The sequence below is a fragment of the Temnothorax longispinosus genome, chromosome 12 (assembly GCF_030848805.1).
Source record: "Temnothorax longispinosus isolate EJ_2023e chromosome 12, Tlon_JGU_v1, whole genome shotgun sequence".
Classification (NCBI taxonomy): domain Eukaryota; kingdom Metazoa; phylum Arthropoda; class Insecta; order Hymenoptera; family Formicidae; genus Temnothorax; species Temnothorax longispinosus.
In genome coordinates, this window is record NC_092369.1 from 9458433 (window position 1) to 9477241 (window position 18809).

General features: G+C 28.8%; 2 protein-coding genes across 2 annotated transcripts in view; both read right to left on the minus strand.

The window, feature by feature from the left end:
- Positions 1 to 63: 63 nt before the first annotated feature.
- LOC139823442 (cytochrome P450 4C1-like) lies at positions 64 to 7119 on the minus strand. The gene is made up of 13 exons (XM_071796009.1): positions 6851 to 7119; positions 5909 to 6153; positions 5295 to 5404; positions 4911 to 5004; positions 4237 to 4422; positions 2778 to 2871; positions 2476 to 2578; positions 2096 to 2195; positions 1908 to 2014; positions 1553 to 1621; positions 1144 to 1312; positions 532 to 711; positions 64 to 464 (listed from the first exon to the last, which is right to left on the minus strand). The coding sequence occupies exons 2-13, from the start codon at positions 6063 to 6065 to the stop codon at positions 295 to 297; spliced, it is 1539 nt and encodes a 512-aa protein (XP_071652110.1). The 5' UTR covers positions 6066 to 6153; positions 6851 to 7119; the 3' UTR covers positions 64 to 294.
- A 1484-nt stretch (positions 7120 to 8603) lies between these two features.
- The window catches only part of LOC139822727 (cytochrome P450 4c21-like), a 92811-nt gene continuing 82605 nt past the window's right edge, over positions 8604 to 18809 (minus strand). Inside the window, exons 4-6 of the mRNA XM_071794680.1 lie at positions 14445 to 14624; positions 14248 to 14384; positions 8604 to 10241 (exon numbers count right to left, since the gene is read on the minus strand). Coding sequence (XP_071650781.1) covers positions 10134 to 10241; positions 14248 to 14384; positions 14445 to 14624 — 425 coding nt within the window. The 3' untranslated portion in view covers positions 8604 to 10133. The remainder of the gene's footprint in view (positions 10242 to 14247; positions 14385 to 14444; positions 14625 to 18809) is intronic.

Genomic DNA, 18809 nt, shown 5'->3' on the forward strand with positions numbered 1-18809 from the left:
TTAATTCTAAAATAAAAATATAAACTGTTTATGCAAAATGCATATATTTTTAAATAAATTAAATTTTTGTTTATAAAATCAAATTTATATTTAATAATTTGATACACATTTCTAAATATAGTAATATCTAAATATTATTAAGAAGAGATGTAAAGATCATACATCAACATAGTAAATGTAGAGTATATAAAAGTATATAACTATGTATAACAAGAACATAACAACCCTGTGACCAATTCTTACCCAAAAATTGTTGTTTATTTCTATTTATTAAACTATATCGCTTTAGATGAATTAGACGGCACGATCGATTGGCACAAATCGTGTACGGATCGGTTGTGTAACACGGGTTACCAAATCTGACATAAACCGAAGATCCTTCAAATAATCGATGGGTTCTAGATAAAAGTTGTGTACCAACGACGCTATTATAGCTTTCAGTTCCAACATGGCATATCGTTGTCCTATTATTCGTAAATACATTAATTAAAATTTGTTTATATAACAAGAAATTAGTATCTAACATATTACCTATACAATTGCGTGGTCCTGCGCTAAACGGTAAATAAGAATAGGGATGACGTTTTTGGATTCTTTCAGGTAAAAATCTATCTGGGTCAAATACATTTGGATTTGGCCAGAAATTGGGATCTCTATGTATATCGTAGATATTTATGTGCATTACTGATCCAGTAGGTATCAAATATGATTCTGAAAATAGCATGTAACATTATATAATTTTTAAACAATATATTAGTGAAAAATACACATATATGCAAATACTCATATTATGTAAATTATTTTACTTGAGGTATAATTTTTTTACCATATAAATTAATAATTTTATGAATTGAAAAATTCATTACACATTAAACCAACTGTATAAAAATGTTTAGAATTGACAAGTTCTATTTTGACAACATTATGTATTTGAAATTGGAAATATTATGTAATATAAAAAACAAAGAGAGAAAGAGAAAGAGAAAAAACTTATAGATAGTTATTATAAAAATTTTTGTATAAATTGATATTAAAATATCAGACAATCAAGGTTTATATATTGTACTTCGGTGTATAACACTTTTTTCACAATTCTTTGGCTAAAATACATATGATATATAATAGTTTATTATAATTACTCACCTGTTTTTACGTCTTCTGATAAGACTCGCGATATGAAAGGAACACTAGGATATAATCGCAATGATTCTTTCAAACATCTTTCCAAGTATGGCATATTATTTAACGCTGACATGGTAAGTTTTCCATCATTTGCTTGTATGACTGCACTAACTTCATTTCTTGCACATTCCTATTAGGAAACAAAGTTTTGTATATTTGATGACTTATGTTTCTTTAATTATTAATTGAAAATGTGACAGTACTTATTATTTTATATATATTTTTTTTGAGCTGTAAATAAAAACAAAAAAATATTTATGTACTTTCTAAATCAATGTTTCTAACATTTGTTTCAAAATTATTTTTTATAAATAAAAAATTAATTAATTGATTGTGTTACTGATTGAATAAATTATATTATTAAAAATACCTGGACATCTTTGTGTTCAGCTAGCAATAATATTGCAAAAGTCAAACCCATTGCTGTAGTATCGTGCCCCTGCAATAGAAAAACTTTTTAAAATTTATTTCTGCGTTATATGCAAACTACATATAATTCAATAAGAAAAACATTTAAAATATTTTTATGTTTAATCGGTTTTTCTTTTTGCGCTTACTTTATATATGCTTTAATATTATTTTTGATCACAAAAATATAATATTTAAGTTATGATTTAATATGTATGATTTACTATTCGTTAGTTTACCAACAAGTTGGGACAACCGACCCTTAGATTTGCAGTATATTAATTTCTTTAGCATATCAATGAAATATCAACGCTTACTTCGAACATGAAGGTATCGACTTCTTCTCTGATGTCTAAATCATTCATTTCGTTATTAGCAGCTTCCAACAGCATAAGATCCAACATAGCGAGCCGCTTTTTCTTAACTTAAGTAAATAAAATAGTTTGAACATTAATTCGATATATGGATTCGATAAATGGATTTTAGATATACTGTGCATACATACTTCCTATCACCTCCTTATCGTCTTCTACATTATCTTTAAAATGTTTCGTCAAGTATCGTCCGTCAGTGCTTTCATGATATTGTTTTCTTTCCGCAATAACCTACAAAAACAGCATACCTATATATAGGTACATATATTTTTAATATTTATATTATCATGTTGCTAAAACCCATTGCTAATATATTAAATTACACAGAAAAATTTTATTTAAATTTAATGTACTCTCTAAATCTGAATCAGTGAAAAGTCACTGATTCAGATTGGTAGGTTTTTTTTAAAAGATTTTGTCATACGGTTTCCTCCTTCAATCAGAATCTCAACAAATTGTTTTAATTTAAGAAAAAGTTCTCACAAATTTATGTAACACAATTTTTACTCACTTTTTCGGTGAAACCATGCAATATTTTTAGATTTTTGGCTTGCTTTCTACCCATTGACGTTAATGCAAATATCATATTGGGATTTAACCACGGTCTCAGTGTTCTGTGTGTTATTATACCACATTATATTTTAATATAATTGTTTTTTATAAGAAATGTGAATTTAGATGTTATATAATTTTTAGCTTTATAAGTTATATAATTTTTGGTGTATATCAATTACAACAGCTTTCTGAATTAATATTAAAAATAGCTATAATTATATAATGTATCCGATCAGAATTGCTACCTATGTAATTTACCTGTAAAGTATGATATTTCCCATTTCGTGGACTGCCTCGCGATATTGCTGTTGAAATTCGCCCATATCTTGCAAAGAAGTACCCATAGCGGTTTCTGCAAATACATTTACTAACGTAAGTAGCTTATACTTGGTTAATTCTGCTATTTTAACAGATCTTAATAATTTAAATAAAAAATAATTTTTCTTGTATAAGTTTAAGGTTAGATATATACATAGTTTATAATGAATAAAAATTAAGTGTGCAAATAGAAACTTGCACATTACCTTCTCATAGTTTTTAAGTGGGCAAGTAGAAACTTGCACATTGCTTCCTCATAGTTTTTAAGTGTGCAAATTATAAATTTGAACATTATTTCCTCACAATTTTCAAATATGCAAATTATAAATTTGCACGTTGCTTAATCAACATTTTATTTCGCTCATAAAGCTTCCTCTTATGAGAAAGCCTATTTTTTTATGCATAATTATTAGTAAATATTTATTAATTTGGCTTCCTCATAGAGGAAGCTTTATGAGCGAAATAAAATGTTGATTAAGGAACATGCAAATTTATAATTTGCATACTTGAAAATTGTGAGGAAGTAATGTTCAAACTTATAATTTGCACACTTAAAACCATGAGGAAGCAATGTGCAAGTTTCTATTCTACTTGCCCACTTAAAAACTATGGGGAAGCAATGTGCAAGTTTCTACTTGCGCACTGCGGATATTTTTTAATTGTTCTATTTTTTTATTTATACATTAATTTTTTATTTCTACTTTAAAATAATTTTTTAAATACTTATATAAAAATTATTGGCAATTTTTCTAATTCTATTATATTCTTCAGTGTTTTCTACCCCTATTTTATATAGAATTCTTTAAAATTTGGTTGATTAGTTCTTGAAATACAGACGTTTGAAATTTCCAGGAATCCGTGCAAATATAGGAGCCTTATAAAACTGGATCTAATCAACCAAATCTTAAAAAATTATATATGAAATAGGGGTAGAAAAGACTGGAGAATGTAATAGAATTAAAAATAGACCGATATCTCAAATATTGAGAAAGCTAAAGCGTAAAACACACTTTTATGAAAAAAGAAAATTCCCTTAAAATCCATACCGGTCGACAGATTTTAAAAAAATTAGAGGAGAACATACTTTTTATGATATTCTATTTGTGTGCAAAATTTCAACTCGGTATCTAAAAAATTGCAGAAGTAGATGCGTGTACAAAAAAATCCGTACACATACACACATACATACTTCCGGACATATTCTACTAATGTGATTTCTCGACATTTTGGAACATTCTAAACCTATTTCCATCAAAATCTCGAAAAAAACTCTTTCCACCATCACAAAGCTTCCTCTATGAGGAAGCAATTGTTAAATAATGTACAAACCGATGTTTAGATAGAAAATCTGTGCTAAGACGAAGCCTGTTTCATAAATTATATATATATATAAATTTACCACATATTGCATTCAATGTATGATGACTGACAAAGAGCATTAAGTCATCAATAGTCGATTCTTTTCTATCTTTCAAAGATTTCGTCATACGGTTTCCTTCTTCAATCAGAATCTCAACAAATTGTTTTAATATATTAAAATGAAACGTAGGTGTTAGTATCTTTCGTCTTCTGTGCCATTTGTTCCCTGTAACAAAAATAAAATAACTGAATTATTAATTTGTAATATCAAAATTTGCTTCGAAAACTTTGCCCAGTTCTATATTGTTTACTTAACTTAATACAACAGAGATAGCGTATCAATTAACTGCGATTAAAAATTATACCTTATTTGTATCACGTATTTTTAAAAACTTAATATTTACATATATTTGCTCCTTTATTTAGAAATAATGATATTTAATTTGTTCGTTCTTTAATTCTTATTTTATTTAAGATCAAGTTTTATATTTTACATTACTATATAGTAATAATTTTGATATTTTGCATTTATTTATAAATATTAATAATATTAAATACATAGTTTATATTTTTTTGTTATATTTTTTATTAATAATAACATTTTAACACAAAGCATTCAAAGCTGTACATAGTCTTTTATATAAACTTCATTTCCAACTATCTATAGAATTCTAGACGTTAGAATTAAGAATTTTGTTAAATTCTTTGCAATACCTTCGCTAGTAAGTAATCCAGTTCCTAACCAAGGATATAAAGTAGTATATATATAGCCTTTTGAAAGATGTTCCTTTGGACTGCTTAGTATTTTCTAAAATCAGTACCGAGATTAAATTAAATAATGATATTTTTTTACTAATAGTGAAATGGAAAAATTTGAATATCATACTTGTATGAACTTGCGGTAAAAATATCACAAAATTATGTTTGAGCAAGCACTATGAAATTGTTATTGTTCGTAAAACAATCTCTCGTTCATAGATCTGACAATAATCTGCATTGTGCTATGAATATCCGTGAAACTTATCTTTGAAATGTTATATGATAAATTGACAAAATAAATTAATCAAAGATTTACTTATCTTTTAATATTTCTTTTACCTCTAAATCATCTGGATGATGAACGCTGACAAAAGCAATCGGACCGCACCAAAGTTTATAAATTGGATAATAACTTTTACAAAGTGCACGCTGAAGCTTCCAAAGATCCTCTAAAATGTAAGAAATATAAAAATTAAAATTATTAAATGAAATAAATTCAATGTATTTAATGATATTATTTTCGTATAATTATTTTTGTTAATCAAAACTAAATAATTTCATTTTATATATTGTATATATTTTGTTACATATTTTTAAGAGGATTGATCTATTTAAATGCATCTTAGATTACTTCGAGTGAAAGACATAGTAAAATCTCATCAATCTCTGGGCTCTAATCTAAAGTTAACTATTTGGCATTTAAATATATTGAATAGAGAATATTAATTAAAAATTGAAATTAATATATAAATACGGTTACATGAAAATAAAAAATCGATTTAATTAATAATCATAAATGCTCCTAACATATATTCTTCGCATCATGTTTTCAGCCAAACATGACACTATCCAATTGCAACATTTATTTATTAATAAACTTGTTAATAAATATTTCTTATAAACAAAGCAAATGCTAATTATTAAAATAAAGAACTTCAAAAAGGTTTACTTGCCTTGTGAACACAGCCATAAATCTATAGTATGGCCGAGCACTGGAAGTGCCGGCATACTTGGTATTTTATTAATTAAACGCACAAATTTTATATAATGATGAAGAAAGTAATATAGTAATAGAGTAAAAGCACATAAGAGGAGTAAAGTGATAATCATTGTTGACGATTTAAAAGTCTTTAACTTTGTTTTGTCTCTTCTTTCAGTTTTTATCAACACTAATTATGTATAATCGTTGTGTAATATGCTGAAATAAGATTATTTTATCAGTATCAACAACAACAAAAACGAGTTACATAAAGAGTTAGATAAAATTATATATTATTTTTTTAAACTGTTTATTTATAACTTATATTTATTATGCAACTTTATATATATATATATATATATATATATATATATATATATATATATATATATATGTGTATATATATATACACTGAGAACAAAATTGGTTGTAGGGACTAAATTTGTATGTGTTGATCTAATGGTTGATTCAACAATTATTAAGTTGCACTAAAAAAGGTATAGTTTATTAATATCAACCATCAACATTTTTAAATAAAAAATTAGTTAATTCAACTAATGTTTAGTTGAACGTATCGGACTAAATATTTTAGTTGGATGAAACACATTTTACGTTTTTCAACAAATTTTTTTTCTCAGTGTGTATATATATATTATATATATGATGTTACATACCATATATTTATACTCCAAAAAAATTTTGTCTAAAAAATTTTATTAAAATAAATAAGCATCGTACAGTTTCTAAAATTTATATTTTATACGAGAAACACTTATATCTATAAAACATATAATTTGCGAAACTTGGTCTACGTTTATTAAATTAAATCATAATTTTAAAAAATTTATACTATATATTTTTTCTTTAACGACATGCTCATACTCTAATACAATAAAGTATAAGAAATGTAACTTACCTTACACAAAATATTTCCAAGTTAGTATTATGGGTAATTTTATTTTAACACTTTTGTATTTATAAACACTTATATCACACATCAACTTTTAAAATCCAATTTTATAGATAATTTTAATTAACACTGTACTCGTACCATAACTAAACTCGTACTAAAATTAGTAAAATTTGTAAAATTATATAATTATAACTGAAGAAACTTTATAACACAACTTCTACCAGCGATAATAACAGTATCGCTGCTATTACATCTTTGACCTAAACATACAAGGTAACGTCTTATAAATTCAACGCGACTGGAGTGATTATGACGTAATGTCTAAGTAGATTCTTGCTCACGAATGAGATATCTCCACGTCACTTTGTCGAGGTGGGAGAGGAATAAAAATATAGCACAAATGCTATATATGCCTTTGCCTTTCGTACAGAGTGTCCATGCGAAGGCTCAGCGTCGCACGCATTATAGCGTCACACATAGCCGTTGTTATTTATAGAGCACTCAATGCCTCGTCGCGCGCACAGCGATTGTAAATGCTGGACTGTCTCGTCGCGGCAAATTACGTGAACGCATGCTGATTCGCAGATTTTTATTAATTAATTTCTTATTATTTATTGCTATAGTCACACCATGCAGAATTTTCCTATTCAGTTTGATCCAAAATTTACCTCCACACTTCAGCTTTGTCAAAAATTATCGGACGCTATATAGGTGTCTTACATCATACGCTATGATACGCTTAGTCATACTATTAGGTAATCTTACTACAATGTAATAGTATTAGTAAGAAATATCTCAAGGGTACAACGTTCAGCATTTAATGAATTCATGAAGATAAACCAGTACTAAAGTTTAATCAATATCTAAGGTTTTAATCAATTCAGCGATAACTACTAATCATTGGTTTTTGCTCAAGCAAGTTTTTCCTTGCATATTCCCATTTGAATACAATATTCACGTACGCAATATAATGTATATTTTATAATGTGTATATTTAATACACAATTATAATACACATAACAATTTTTCTATATGATTGTTTTGCCTTTTACGCTCTACAAGGTCATATTCACTTTAAATGGTAGAATGCGTTTTGGTGACTGATTCAATACTCATATGCATAATGATTTTTTTTTCGTAAATTTTTTATTTGTCTTATATAATGTCCAATGAATCTATATTTGCTTTAAATGCTTGTATTTATATATCAGCCACGGGAACAAATCTTACACGAAACGAATGAATAGGACGAATCATTAAATCACTTGTATCCGGAGCTCTGTTAAATAAACGACAGGCTCCAAATAGAAATTGTGTACCAAATGGACTATTATAGCATTCATATCTAGTAAAGCAAATCGTTGATCTACAATTTGATATGTATCACTATCTGCTTGTGAAGAATATAAAAAGAGATACAGCTTACCGTTGCAGTTATATGGTCCAGCACTGAATGGTAAATACAAGTAAAGATAACAATTTTGGATTTTCTCAAGCAAAAATCTATCTAGATCAAATATCTCAGGATTTGGCAAAAAAATTGAGATCTCTATAGACTCCGTAAATATTAGGGTGCAGAATTATTTCAGTAGGTATTAAATATGATTCTCAAAAATACATCAAAAAACGAAATGCAATTTACAAATAATATTTGAAAGCTTTATTAAAATTTAAAAAGTAAATATTTATTTGATTCAACATGGAATATGTATAATTTGCATAAAAGAAAAGTTGATAGGATAATTGTAGTTTATTGGAAGTGTTATAGATTTAAATAAAGTTGCATTATACTAATGTACAATTATAAACTTAAACAGTTAAGTTTGGAAATATTACTTAAAAAATGTGTCTTATTTATTGAAACAAAATAAGTATAATTTATAGAATTAAGGAAGTTTTACATATAGCTATATATGTAGTATAATTTTGTTTTCTTATTAAACAGTGTAAAGCTAGTCTCAGAAATTATTCATAAACAACATGTTATCAGTTAACATGTTGGACAGAAAAAGCGTAAAAATCGCAATTTTGTCCCATTTTTGTACTTGATATTGTTTAAATAAATCATTAAAAAATTGAAAAAAATATATTAACAGAAAAACTTAAAAAATCGTAATTGCAATTCTCGATGTCATAGAAGTGTTCCATAAAAATTTCATTCATTTTTACTGTACAGGAGCAGAGATACATATTTACATGGAAAGTATACCTATATATATACAAATTCTGTAACTTTTAAAGCAAATATCTCAGAAACGGGTCAGACAATTGATCGCAAATTTAACATAGGTTTTTGGGATATATAAGTGCACGATCTCTGTAAATTTCATCCCTCTATTTTGACATAAGCGATATACATCCTTAAAAACATCTTGTCTTATAAATATTTATAATTTATATATAACATTTGATGACTTATTTTGTAATGTGATTAAAAATAAAATATCAAAAAATTAATCAGTTACATACCTAATTGTACATCTTCCGAAATAATTTGAGATAAAAAAGACACTGGGATATATATAAACATAAAACTTTTTTTATACATCGTTTTAAATGTAGTAGTGACTTCATAAAAGTTTCTGTTGACTATGTTATACATAATAGTATCGATTTCTTTCCTGACACGACCGTGTATTGCCAAAAGAGGGCATATATTATTACTCTGCTTTACATTCACAAAAAAAACAGGTTCTTATGAGTTCTATATTTATCTTAAGGACATTTCGATGCACTTGTTCCAAATACAGGTATGTAAATGATACATTTAAAATACAAGTTTAATTTATACAGGCAATAACTATTACCACCTTAAATATATTCGAATCTATAAGGCCTAGAGAAAAATTAGTGTAACCAAAATTGTACGGTACGAAGGGGGCTATCATATAGCGATATAGTATATTGTACAACTAGTGGAAAAAGTGGTCGATTTTGAATGCGACCATCACACTCATTTGGGCTCGACCACTCTTCCCACGAGTTGTTTACACTATTTTTCCTAACAAGAGCGTGAAACAGGCCGCTTTTCGCGCTTGTTCTACAATTTCATTTCTCCACTAGTTGAGAAATGGCTCTATATGTTTCGCTTACGTTATCATTGCGAAATGGATCGTTTTGCTCACTCAAAACAAGCGCGAAAAGCGGCCCATTTCACGCTCGCGTTAGGAAAAATAGTATGAACAACTCGTAGGAAGAGTGGTCGAGACCAAATGAGTGTGATGGTCGCACTCGCTTCGCTCGTGCGACCAATTTCACACTCATTCAGAATCGACCACTTTTTCCACTAGTTGTACAATACTATTTGTCTAGGTGGAGGCGCTTCGGAGATATTAAGGTCATCTTCATTTTTTTTAATTGATTCGGTACATTTTTTTTCCATAATATGATGAAGCTGAAAACAAGTTCAGAACTCATGACACAAGATCATTGAACAAGATTTAAAGTGAAGAAAAAACGATTAAAAAATACATTTTTGTATTAAATGAAATTTTCGTTTAAAACCTAAAAGCTAAAAAAAAACTACGCTAATTTTCTTGAGCATACACTTAAAAATATGTATGCATTTTCTATACTAAATTAAAAAATGCATTATGTAGAAACACATGCATACACACGCAAGCAACAATAAAATAAATAATTATTTTAATAAATAACTTGTTAAATTAATGGAATTAATTAAAGTTATTTTTTTCTCCTAATCAACGGTTATTTAACAAATAGTACCTAATTGTCTTTGTGCTCAGCCAATAGTGATAAGAGAAAGCATGTATCGCTGTAGTATCATGACTGTGTAATAACATGCATGCAGTAATATACATCTGAATGTAAATAATAATGTTTAAAAAGAAAATTTAAAAAATTACAAATACATACCTCTCTCAAACATAGAAGTATCGACTTCTTCTTTGATATCTTAATCAGTCAAAAGACTCTCGAGATGCCACACTATTAGAAAATCCAACAATTGCAAGCCGTTTTTTCATACTACAACGAAGCATCGTCAGTACCTATCTTAATAATCCAATTCTTCTGTGGCGTTTTCATTATATATAACATTGACTATATATTTAGAATGCAAACTATATTACCGTTAAAAAATTGTAAAAAAATAATTTGATATTAACCGGTTCACTGGTAACGCGAAATCAACGTTTTGTGCCAAAACTAGTAAGACCTAATTCTTCAGATTTGTAATCAGCGATCCAAAAAGCATAGGTGTACCAAGTTATATTCAAATCCGTTAAAAATTGGAAGAAATATTCATGGTGCGCATATGCCATTACCAGTTGCGGCACTTTTATTTACCGCGTATAATATGCGTCATTAGTGTCATTACCAGTGAACTGGTTAATAAATCAAATGTAAAAGTATAGCTTTTGATTACGTTAAATACTTCCAATCGTTTCTGCATCACCCGTCTCTGTCATTATGTTATTATCTTAAAACCTTTTAAATATTGACCTTTGGTACATTAAAAAAAAAGTTTCTTTTCCGCATTTTTAATTAATTTTTAATTAGCATAAATTATTTTAAGTTTATATATTTGCTTGCGCAATCCGGCAAGGCCTCTCAATCGTTACTTCATAAAGATATTAATGTATTAACGATTAACGTATTAACGAATAAAGAATTTATTTTTTAATATTTTCAATATTTTTACCGTAAAGAATTGCATATATAAAGCTAATTAATACTAAGATATTAATATAATTAAAGCTTTGTAAATTGACAGACAGAAATAAAATTTATTATAAGAAGAAAAAATCTATGTAACGTACATAATCTATGTTACGTAAGTTCGAACACTTACGTAATTCAGATTACTTGCATAACTTGCTGTGACAAGGTTTAGAATGTATTCGCATATACACTAATATTCTCTTTACATACTCATTATGTAGATGTCGTTATACATGAAGTTATACACGAGTTTATTGTTTAAAGTAATATGTAATTTAATTACAAAGTTTCGTATAATTATTTGTCTATCAAGATATATATATTTTATAATATATATTATTATATATTAATTAGAACAGTATATAATAATAAAGTACTACATGTAAGTTACAGATATTATATTTCGTTATTTTCGCATTCTTTACTTTGCATCCATTGAAATGACTCGTGCTGAACCAAGGAAATAAAATATTATAAATTATACTCTTATCGAATCATACTCTTGGGCTTCGTGTTGCTTAATATTATTTGAATTACAGACGATATTGATAATAAGTTAAATATCATTTAATTTAAGCTAATAAAGATAATTAATTAATTTATGCTCAAAATATTATGCATAATTAATTTATGTATAATTAATTTATGCATAATTAATTATGCATAATTAATTTATGCTCAGACATTTCTAAGTAAACTAAATGATTTTTATAAGTGTTTTTTTTTTGTGAAATGTAAATAAACGAGAAATTTCTCAATCGTCAATAAGTAATGGATATAAAATTGGATTTCTTTTAAGTTTTATTACCTCCATATTATCCGGATGACATCAGATGGATACAAAGGTCGTAAAAAATATCCAAATTTTTAAAATTGCTAAGTATTAGTCACAGACCGGTATTCATAGTCAGATCTTATGTTTAAAATCGTCTTAAATCTGGTCAAAGGCAATCTTAAGACCCCAGCCAATAAAATGACTATATTAGCATCTTAAGACATTACGTAAGACGGTCTTTAAATAAGATCCGACTATAAATACCGGCCACAGTAATCAGAAACCATAACTTATTTTTAATGAAATTCTAATAACTTATAATTAAGTTTCAAGTTCATATCTATCTTTGTCTTTATGAAGAATTACAATTAATATAGGTTATTATTATTATAAGACTGTTAAAACCGCTACAGTTTTACATGAGATATGAGACATTAATATGGATTAGTAAAGAAGCGGGGTATTTTAATAAATTCCACAATATTTTTACTGTAAACATAAAAATAATCTTCTTGTTGTATTACTAATATTACGTGAAAAGTTTAATATTGAATCCATTCTTGCAACACTATTCTTTATGACAGTTAACTGTTTTATTGTTCACATACTACATGCATTAGGTATATACAAATATTGATTGCTTAACCACATACCTGTTTCTTGTTATAGAGAATACGTATTGTTAAACTTTTTACAAAAATGTATATACAATATATATAAACGAAAAATATCAATACAAAGTTGCAACTTTTATCTTATATTTTATATATATAATAATTGATTTTTTTGTTACATGATAATCCATAATTGCAATTTAAATATTAGAATAGAGTCGCAAATCTCATGGAAATAAGTACATATATGTATGTCAATAGAAACAAACTAACAATATATTTTTGAGTCTTGTAATTATATATAACCGTATTGTATTTTTCAAAAATATATGACGTTACATGAGAATGTGCATATTTTAAGATGTTGACAATTTATTAGTTGATTAATAATTAATTAAGTCTAGATTAATTAAATCTAATTGTAAGACGCAGAACAATTAAAACTTAAAATCTAACTCAACAGCAAGTATAATACCAAAATTCCATAAAAAATATATACTGTAATTATATTTGTATTAATAATATAAATTCTAATATTGGAGAAGTTTACCATAAATCTGAAGCAAGTCATATTTGCGCTGCTTATTATTGTATTTTAGTATAAAGAACAAAAATTAATTGTTGTTTAAAAGGTATTTCTAAAATACTGATATGAATTTTCTTTCTTTAAATACTTTTTTTCATTTTATACATATAAGATATAATGTGTTTTCTATTTTGTGTCTAAACTCAAGCTGTTCTTTTGGTACAGTACTACAAATTTTCATGTTATCAACTATTACTATTATCAAATAGATAAGATAAATATTTGTATAAAAACTGAGAAGCCACAATTATCTCTATGAAATATATCAAACTTATCTTTCTTATAATAAGTACAAAAGTCAAAATTGTCGTGATGTAAGAACATAGTCAGCATACAAATATTTCATATTTACCTAACAAATTATCTTATTATTAACGTGTGAGGGCATAGAGGATTCACCGATTCTCAATTTCTCGTGCAAAATAAAAATCGTTAAATTTTAATTACATGGAGAATTAATCAGAAAAATCAAATGTATCGATTAGTTTTGTCCTTACAAAGAATTACGACAGATCAAGCAATGGCAAACCAAATATCTTTTAATGAATTTTAGACAAATTGGACTTATACCCTAAAATGTATTCTCAACCATTTATAATATTTACAGATATTTTTATTGTTTATGTATGTTTACGAACGTAGTATGCATAATAATTTTCTTTGTTTTTGCAACATATTTATTAGGTTCTTGGAATTTGAATTGTCTTTAAATGTATTTTGTGACGATTGGGATAAATCTTACCCGATGCGGATGAGCAGGTCGCATCACCAAATCACTTTTTATCGTAAGATCCTTTAAGTAATCAACGGGTTCCAAATAGAAATTATGTATTAAATGGGATATCATCGCCTTCATGTCCAGCAAAGCAAATCGTTGGCCTACAATTTGATTGAATATCGCAAACTAATCATATAAAAGAACATCGAGAAATAGCTTACCGATGCAATTACGTGGTCCAGCACTAAATGGTATGTACGAGTAAGGATGACGATTTCGAATCTTTTCAGGCAAAAATCTATCTGGATCAAATACCTTTGAATTTGGCCAAAAATTGGGATCTCTGTGAGCTCCATACATATTCAGATGCACTTCTGTTCTATCAGGTATTAAATATGATTCTGAAAAGTATTTAATATTATAAAAACACAATGTACAAATAATAATTAAAAGATTTATTAAAATTTGAAAAATAAATATCTATTTGATGCAACATAGAACAAATACGTATAATTAGCATAACAGAAAAGTTAATGCAATAATCTCAATTCATTCAGATCATGAAAGAAAATATTAATTTTTTTTTAATTTTTGTATTATAATAGAATTTAATTAACTTAAACAATTAATTTCAGAAATGTTGTTTCACAAAATCTTGTCTTAGTTATTAAAATAAAAAAATAAGTTTACTTTAAAATTTGAAAAATATAATATTTTATCTTATAAATGTAGGTATGTATAATGTTTGATGAGAAACGTTTCACATTATAGGTACTTATTTAATAATATGCACATCAACAAGAAAAGACTAATCAGTTACATACTTAATTGTACATCTTCCAAGGTAACTCGTGAAATGAAAAAGACACTGGGATATAAACGTAATGCTTCTTTTAAACATGTCTCTAAATATTGTAAATCTTGCAGCGATTTCATAAACGTCAATTTCAAACAAATAAATGACGCTGCTTTAATTAATGTCTTGTATTTTAAACTAGATTTTTCATGAGTAATCGGCCTGCTTCTCAAACAACAATTTCAATTAATCTCTAATTAAAATATAACTATTTTGATTGGATGGAAACATTTGCGTCTCACTGGAGACGTTCTTCAGATAAAAACATTTTTCTTTATAAAGCGACCCCAGCTATCGATCAAGCCTACTTAGAACTTGATCCGTTTACTCGTTATTGAGATCTCAACATCTCGAGTACTCGCAACTCGTCGCGTCGCGTAAAAGAGTCACGATGCAGTCTCGCTTCGCGTGTATACTTGGTATGCGAGACTCTACCGTGTCTCTTGATAAGATTTGAACAATGATTATAAATACGGTATGTTTTATGTTAAGATATTTAAATGCATTGATGGTAAAAAGTTTATTCAGTAAATTCATAAATATTTTTATTATAAATAATAATAATTACTTTCTAATATTACGTGGTCAGCTTGATGTTGAAGATATTTTTGCAATACCATTTTTGATAACAATTAATTATTACATATAATCTTTTAATTGTAAAATTTTTATATATTTTTATATTATTTTCGCTACGCAAGTTCAAACGAAAAGCAACAATACGGGCTGCCAATATCATGCACTCATATCAGACTGTGACATGTTCTTATCGTATTATCATATATAAATATCTATTTATCATTTATTTTATTTGAATCGTAGTTAAAAATCGATAAAAACATTACTACAAATATATATATATATATATATATATATATATATATATATATATATATATTATTCGAATGTTATGCCATGAACAATTATAGTCGGCGACAGTATCCATATATATCGTTTTGCGAAAATAATTAAAATTGGTGATACAAGCGAAAAAGTGAACATTTGTTTGAAATTATAATTATTCTATCATTTTCTTCTTTTCTTGTTCACATAAATTTTACATAAACTTCTTATTATACACATCATACAATTATTGATTGCTTAAGAACATGTCTTACTATTTTTTTAATAAGTCAATCGCCAAACATTTTTACAGAAATATTGATATTAAATATTGATATTAAATATTAATATTATAAATTTTCCTTTTTTTAAATAGTTCTCTTTTAATATAATATATGATATATTTTCTAACTCGTGTTTAAATTCGGATCCATAAATAGAAATAACAAGGTGAGAATACATACAATACGGGCAGTATATTATACTCATACGATGATAACGATAATGTGCTTCTGCACCATATTACAATTCTCCGTAGTATCACCGTAGTATTTTACGGCAGTCAAATCGACGAAATGAATATTGATACATTTTCACGTGGCCCAAGGCAACGTGCAATTCTCTCTAGTCGTGAGATGTATGACGGTCTTTAAACATGTCAACGGGGCAGTCTATACACAGGCCCAACTCCTCTTCTCTGTACGGCACTCCGTCGTATTCTCTGAAGTCCGACGAAATCGTTAAACCGAACGACGTGGCCGTGCGGCAATTGGAATTCCTCCAGCCGTATTACTCTGTCTAATGCACCAGTTCCTATAATGTGGCGCGGGTACAAAAGGATTCCCCGAAGGCGTGTATGTACATGCACATCTCTGTGGATTGTGTGTACACGAAAAACGATAAGAAATTTTCTACTTTTATGGACGAAAATTCGTCTCGTTTCTCTTTCTTTCTCTCTTCCTCTTCAATTCTCCACTTCCAACGCCTTGAGCACGTCCTAGAAGCTTCCCAGGATCTTTAGAACAATGGCTTAATCGATATCAGTAACGTCGAAGCCTTCGATATGTGATGTATCCGATAACACGCACCCCACAACTCCGCGCGAACTGCAGCGAAGTTCTAAAGCCTGTTCGACGTATCGTAAAAGATACACTGTCCCATCTTAGATTTCCGCCATTCTATATAGCGGTATTCTCAAAGAGCACTGCAAGTGTAGGTATTGTAATCAACTGTCGTAAAGCAAGATTGATATATCTCGAAAATATTCTACTGCATAATCACATGTTGCTATAAGCACAATTATTTATAATGTTGCTATAAGCATAATTATTTATAATGTAATAATGTAAAAATATTCAGTGATATACATAAGTAGCGTTAATATTAATATTAAAAATTATAAGAGAAGCTATATTAAGCTTATTCTTTGTCAAAAAGTCAATCCTTACTTACTTTCCACAGATAAAATGATAGAGTGTTTCAAGGAAATCAACTTCTATTCTATTATTAAATTCCGTTTTTACATGTTATTGCATAAACGCGCATATAATTATGACGCGCGATTAAATCTAAAATTCAACGATCAACGACGCGCTAGAATAAATCCGAAATTTACGGAATTATCTTTACAGATACAATGCAATGTCTTTAGGTTTTTAAAACCTAATAACAAAAAGCTTGCCCGGTCAGATGCGAGTGCTGGTGAGAGAGCGTTTTAACGCAGTTAGTCATACTTCGGCGCGTAGTCTTGCCACGGATAAAAGGTAGTGACGTTCAGTATCCTGGATGATGCGTAACAATGACGAGGAAGAAATACGCGGCTGTCGGGCAAGATAAAAGGGCTGAAAGTTACTGTTTTGCAAGGGATTTAACGATGGGGAATGGGCAGAGCACGCGACTTACGACGAGGTTAATGGCAAAGTACAAATAAGCATTGGACTAGCGGATAACAAAGAGAACGGAAGGGGACGAAGGAGAATAGGTCAAATGACGAAGAAAGAGAAAGAAAAAGAGAAGAGCGGCAAGCAAAAGAATAACTGCTGGCGAGGGGAGGAAGAAGTAAACGCGACGGACGGATGCAGAAGAATGAAAAAGAAGAATGAGGTCATAGTTCCTCGGTGGGGAATTTGTATCTGCATTTTAGCGCGATGTATAATCTGGTGAACTGCGCCTCGTTTCCCAGTGACTCAATGTAATAAAAGTCGTGTTTCTCTCCCCCTGCTTGTAGGTCGCGAACAGAGCGCTACCATCCACTTCTTCGGCCCCTTCATCGCATAATCTTTTGCTCCCTTCCATCCGAGCGTGATACATCTCTCTCTTTCTCTTGTTTCTTGTACTTTTTATTTCTTCTTTTTTTCCCCCCTCCTCTAACAATCTCTGTCCAGAAAACACCGCAATCGGCGATGTGGCGACCACGCCTTGCCTTGGGTTCAATAGTCCTTTCCGTTGGAGATTTTAAAGTGTCTCCTTCAATGCTCGATATGGAAAGTTAGCATGGAGTACCCTGTAAAAGGATCAAAACTTAAATGAAGTTAGCGACGGGATAGACAACTCCCGCTTGCCTAGCGTGGCGAGGGCCGTAACAGGGGTGGAAACGGTAGCCGCGCGGATATATTCTCGCTACCTACGTCTCACCCCTATTCCTTTCGCCCGATTCGTTGTTACCTCTTGCACGCTCCGTCGTCCTTTCACCGTTGCTTTGAATAATATTTTGCACAACAGTTGAGAGAGAGAGAGAGAGAGAGAGAGAGAGAGAGAGAGAAGAGTTCCATGAGACGAGTTTCGAGGCGCGCTCACCAGCATCGTCGTCCGATGCTCCAGCAGCGTTTTACTTAACCCACCTTTCCTTCTTCCGCGTAACTCCGCTGCCTTTCTAAGAGTCCATTAA

What these genes read in the sequence shown, in the direction of transcription:
- LOC139823442 (XM_071796009.1), bottom strand. Translation starts at nt 6,065, where the DNA reads ATGATTATCACTTTACTCCTCTTATGTGCTTTTACTCTATTACTATAT. An exon ending in ATCATCCAGATGATTTAGAG is followed by an intron (nt 5,005 to 5,294) that starts GTAAAAGAAATA and finishes TACTGATTTTAG; the next exon opens with AAAATACTAAGCAGTCCAAA. An exon ending in TGGATTACTTACTAGCGAAG is followed by an intron (nt 4,423 to 4,910) that starts GTATTGCAAAGA and finishes TTTTTGTTACAG; the next exon opens with GGAACAAATGGCACAGAAGA.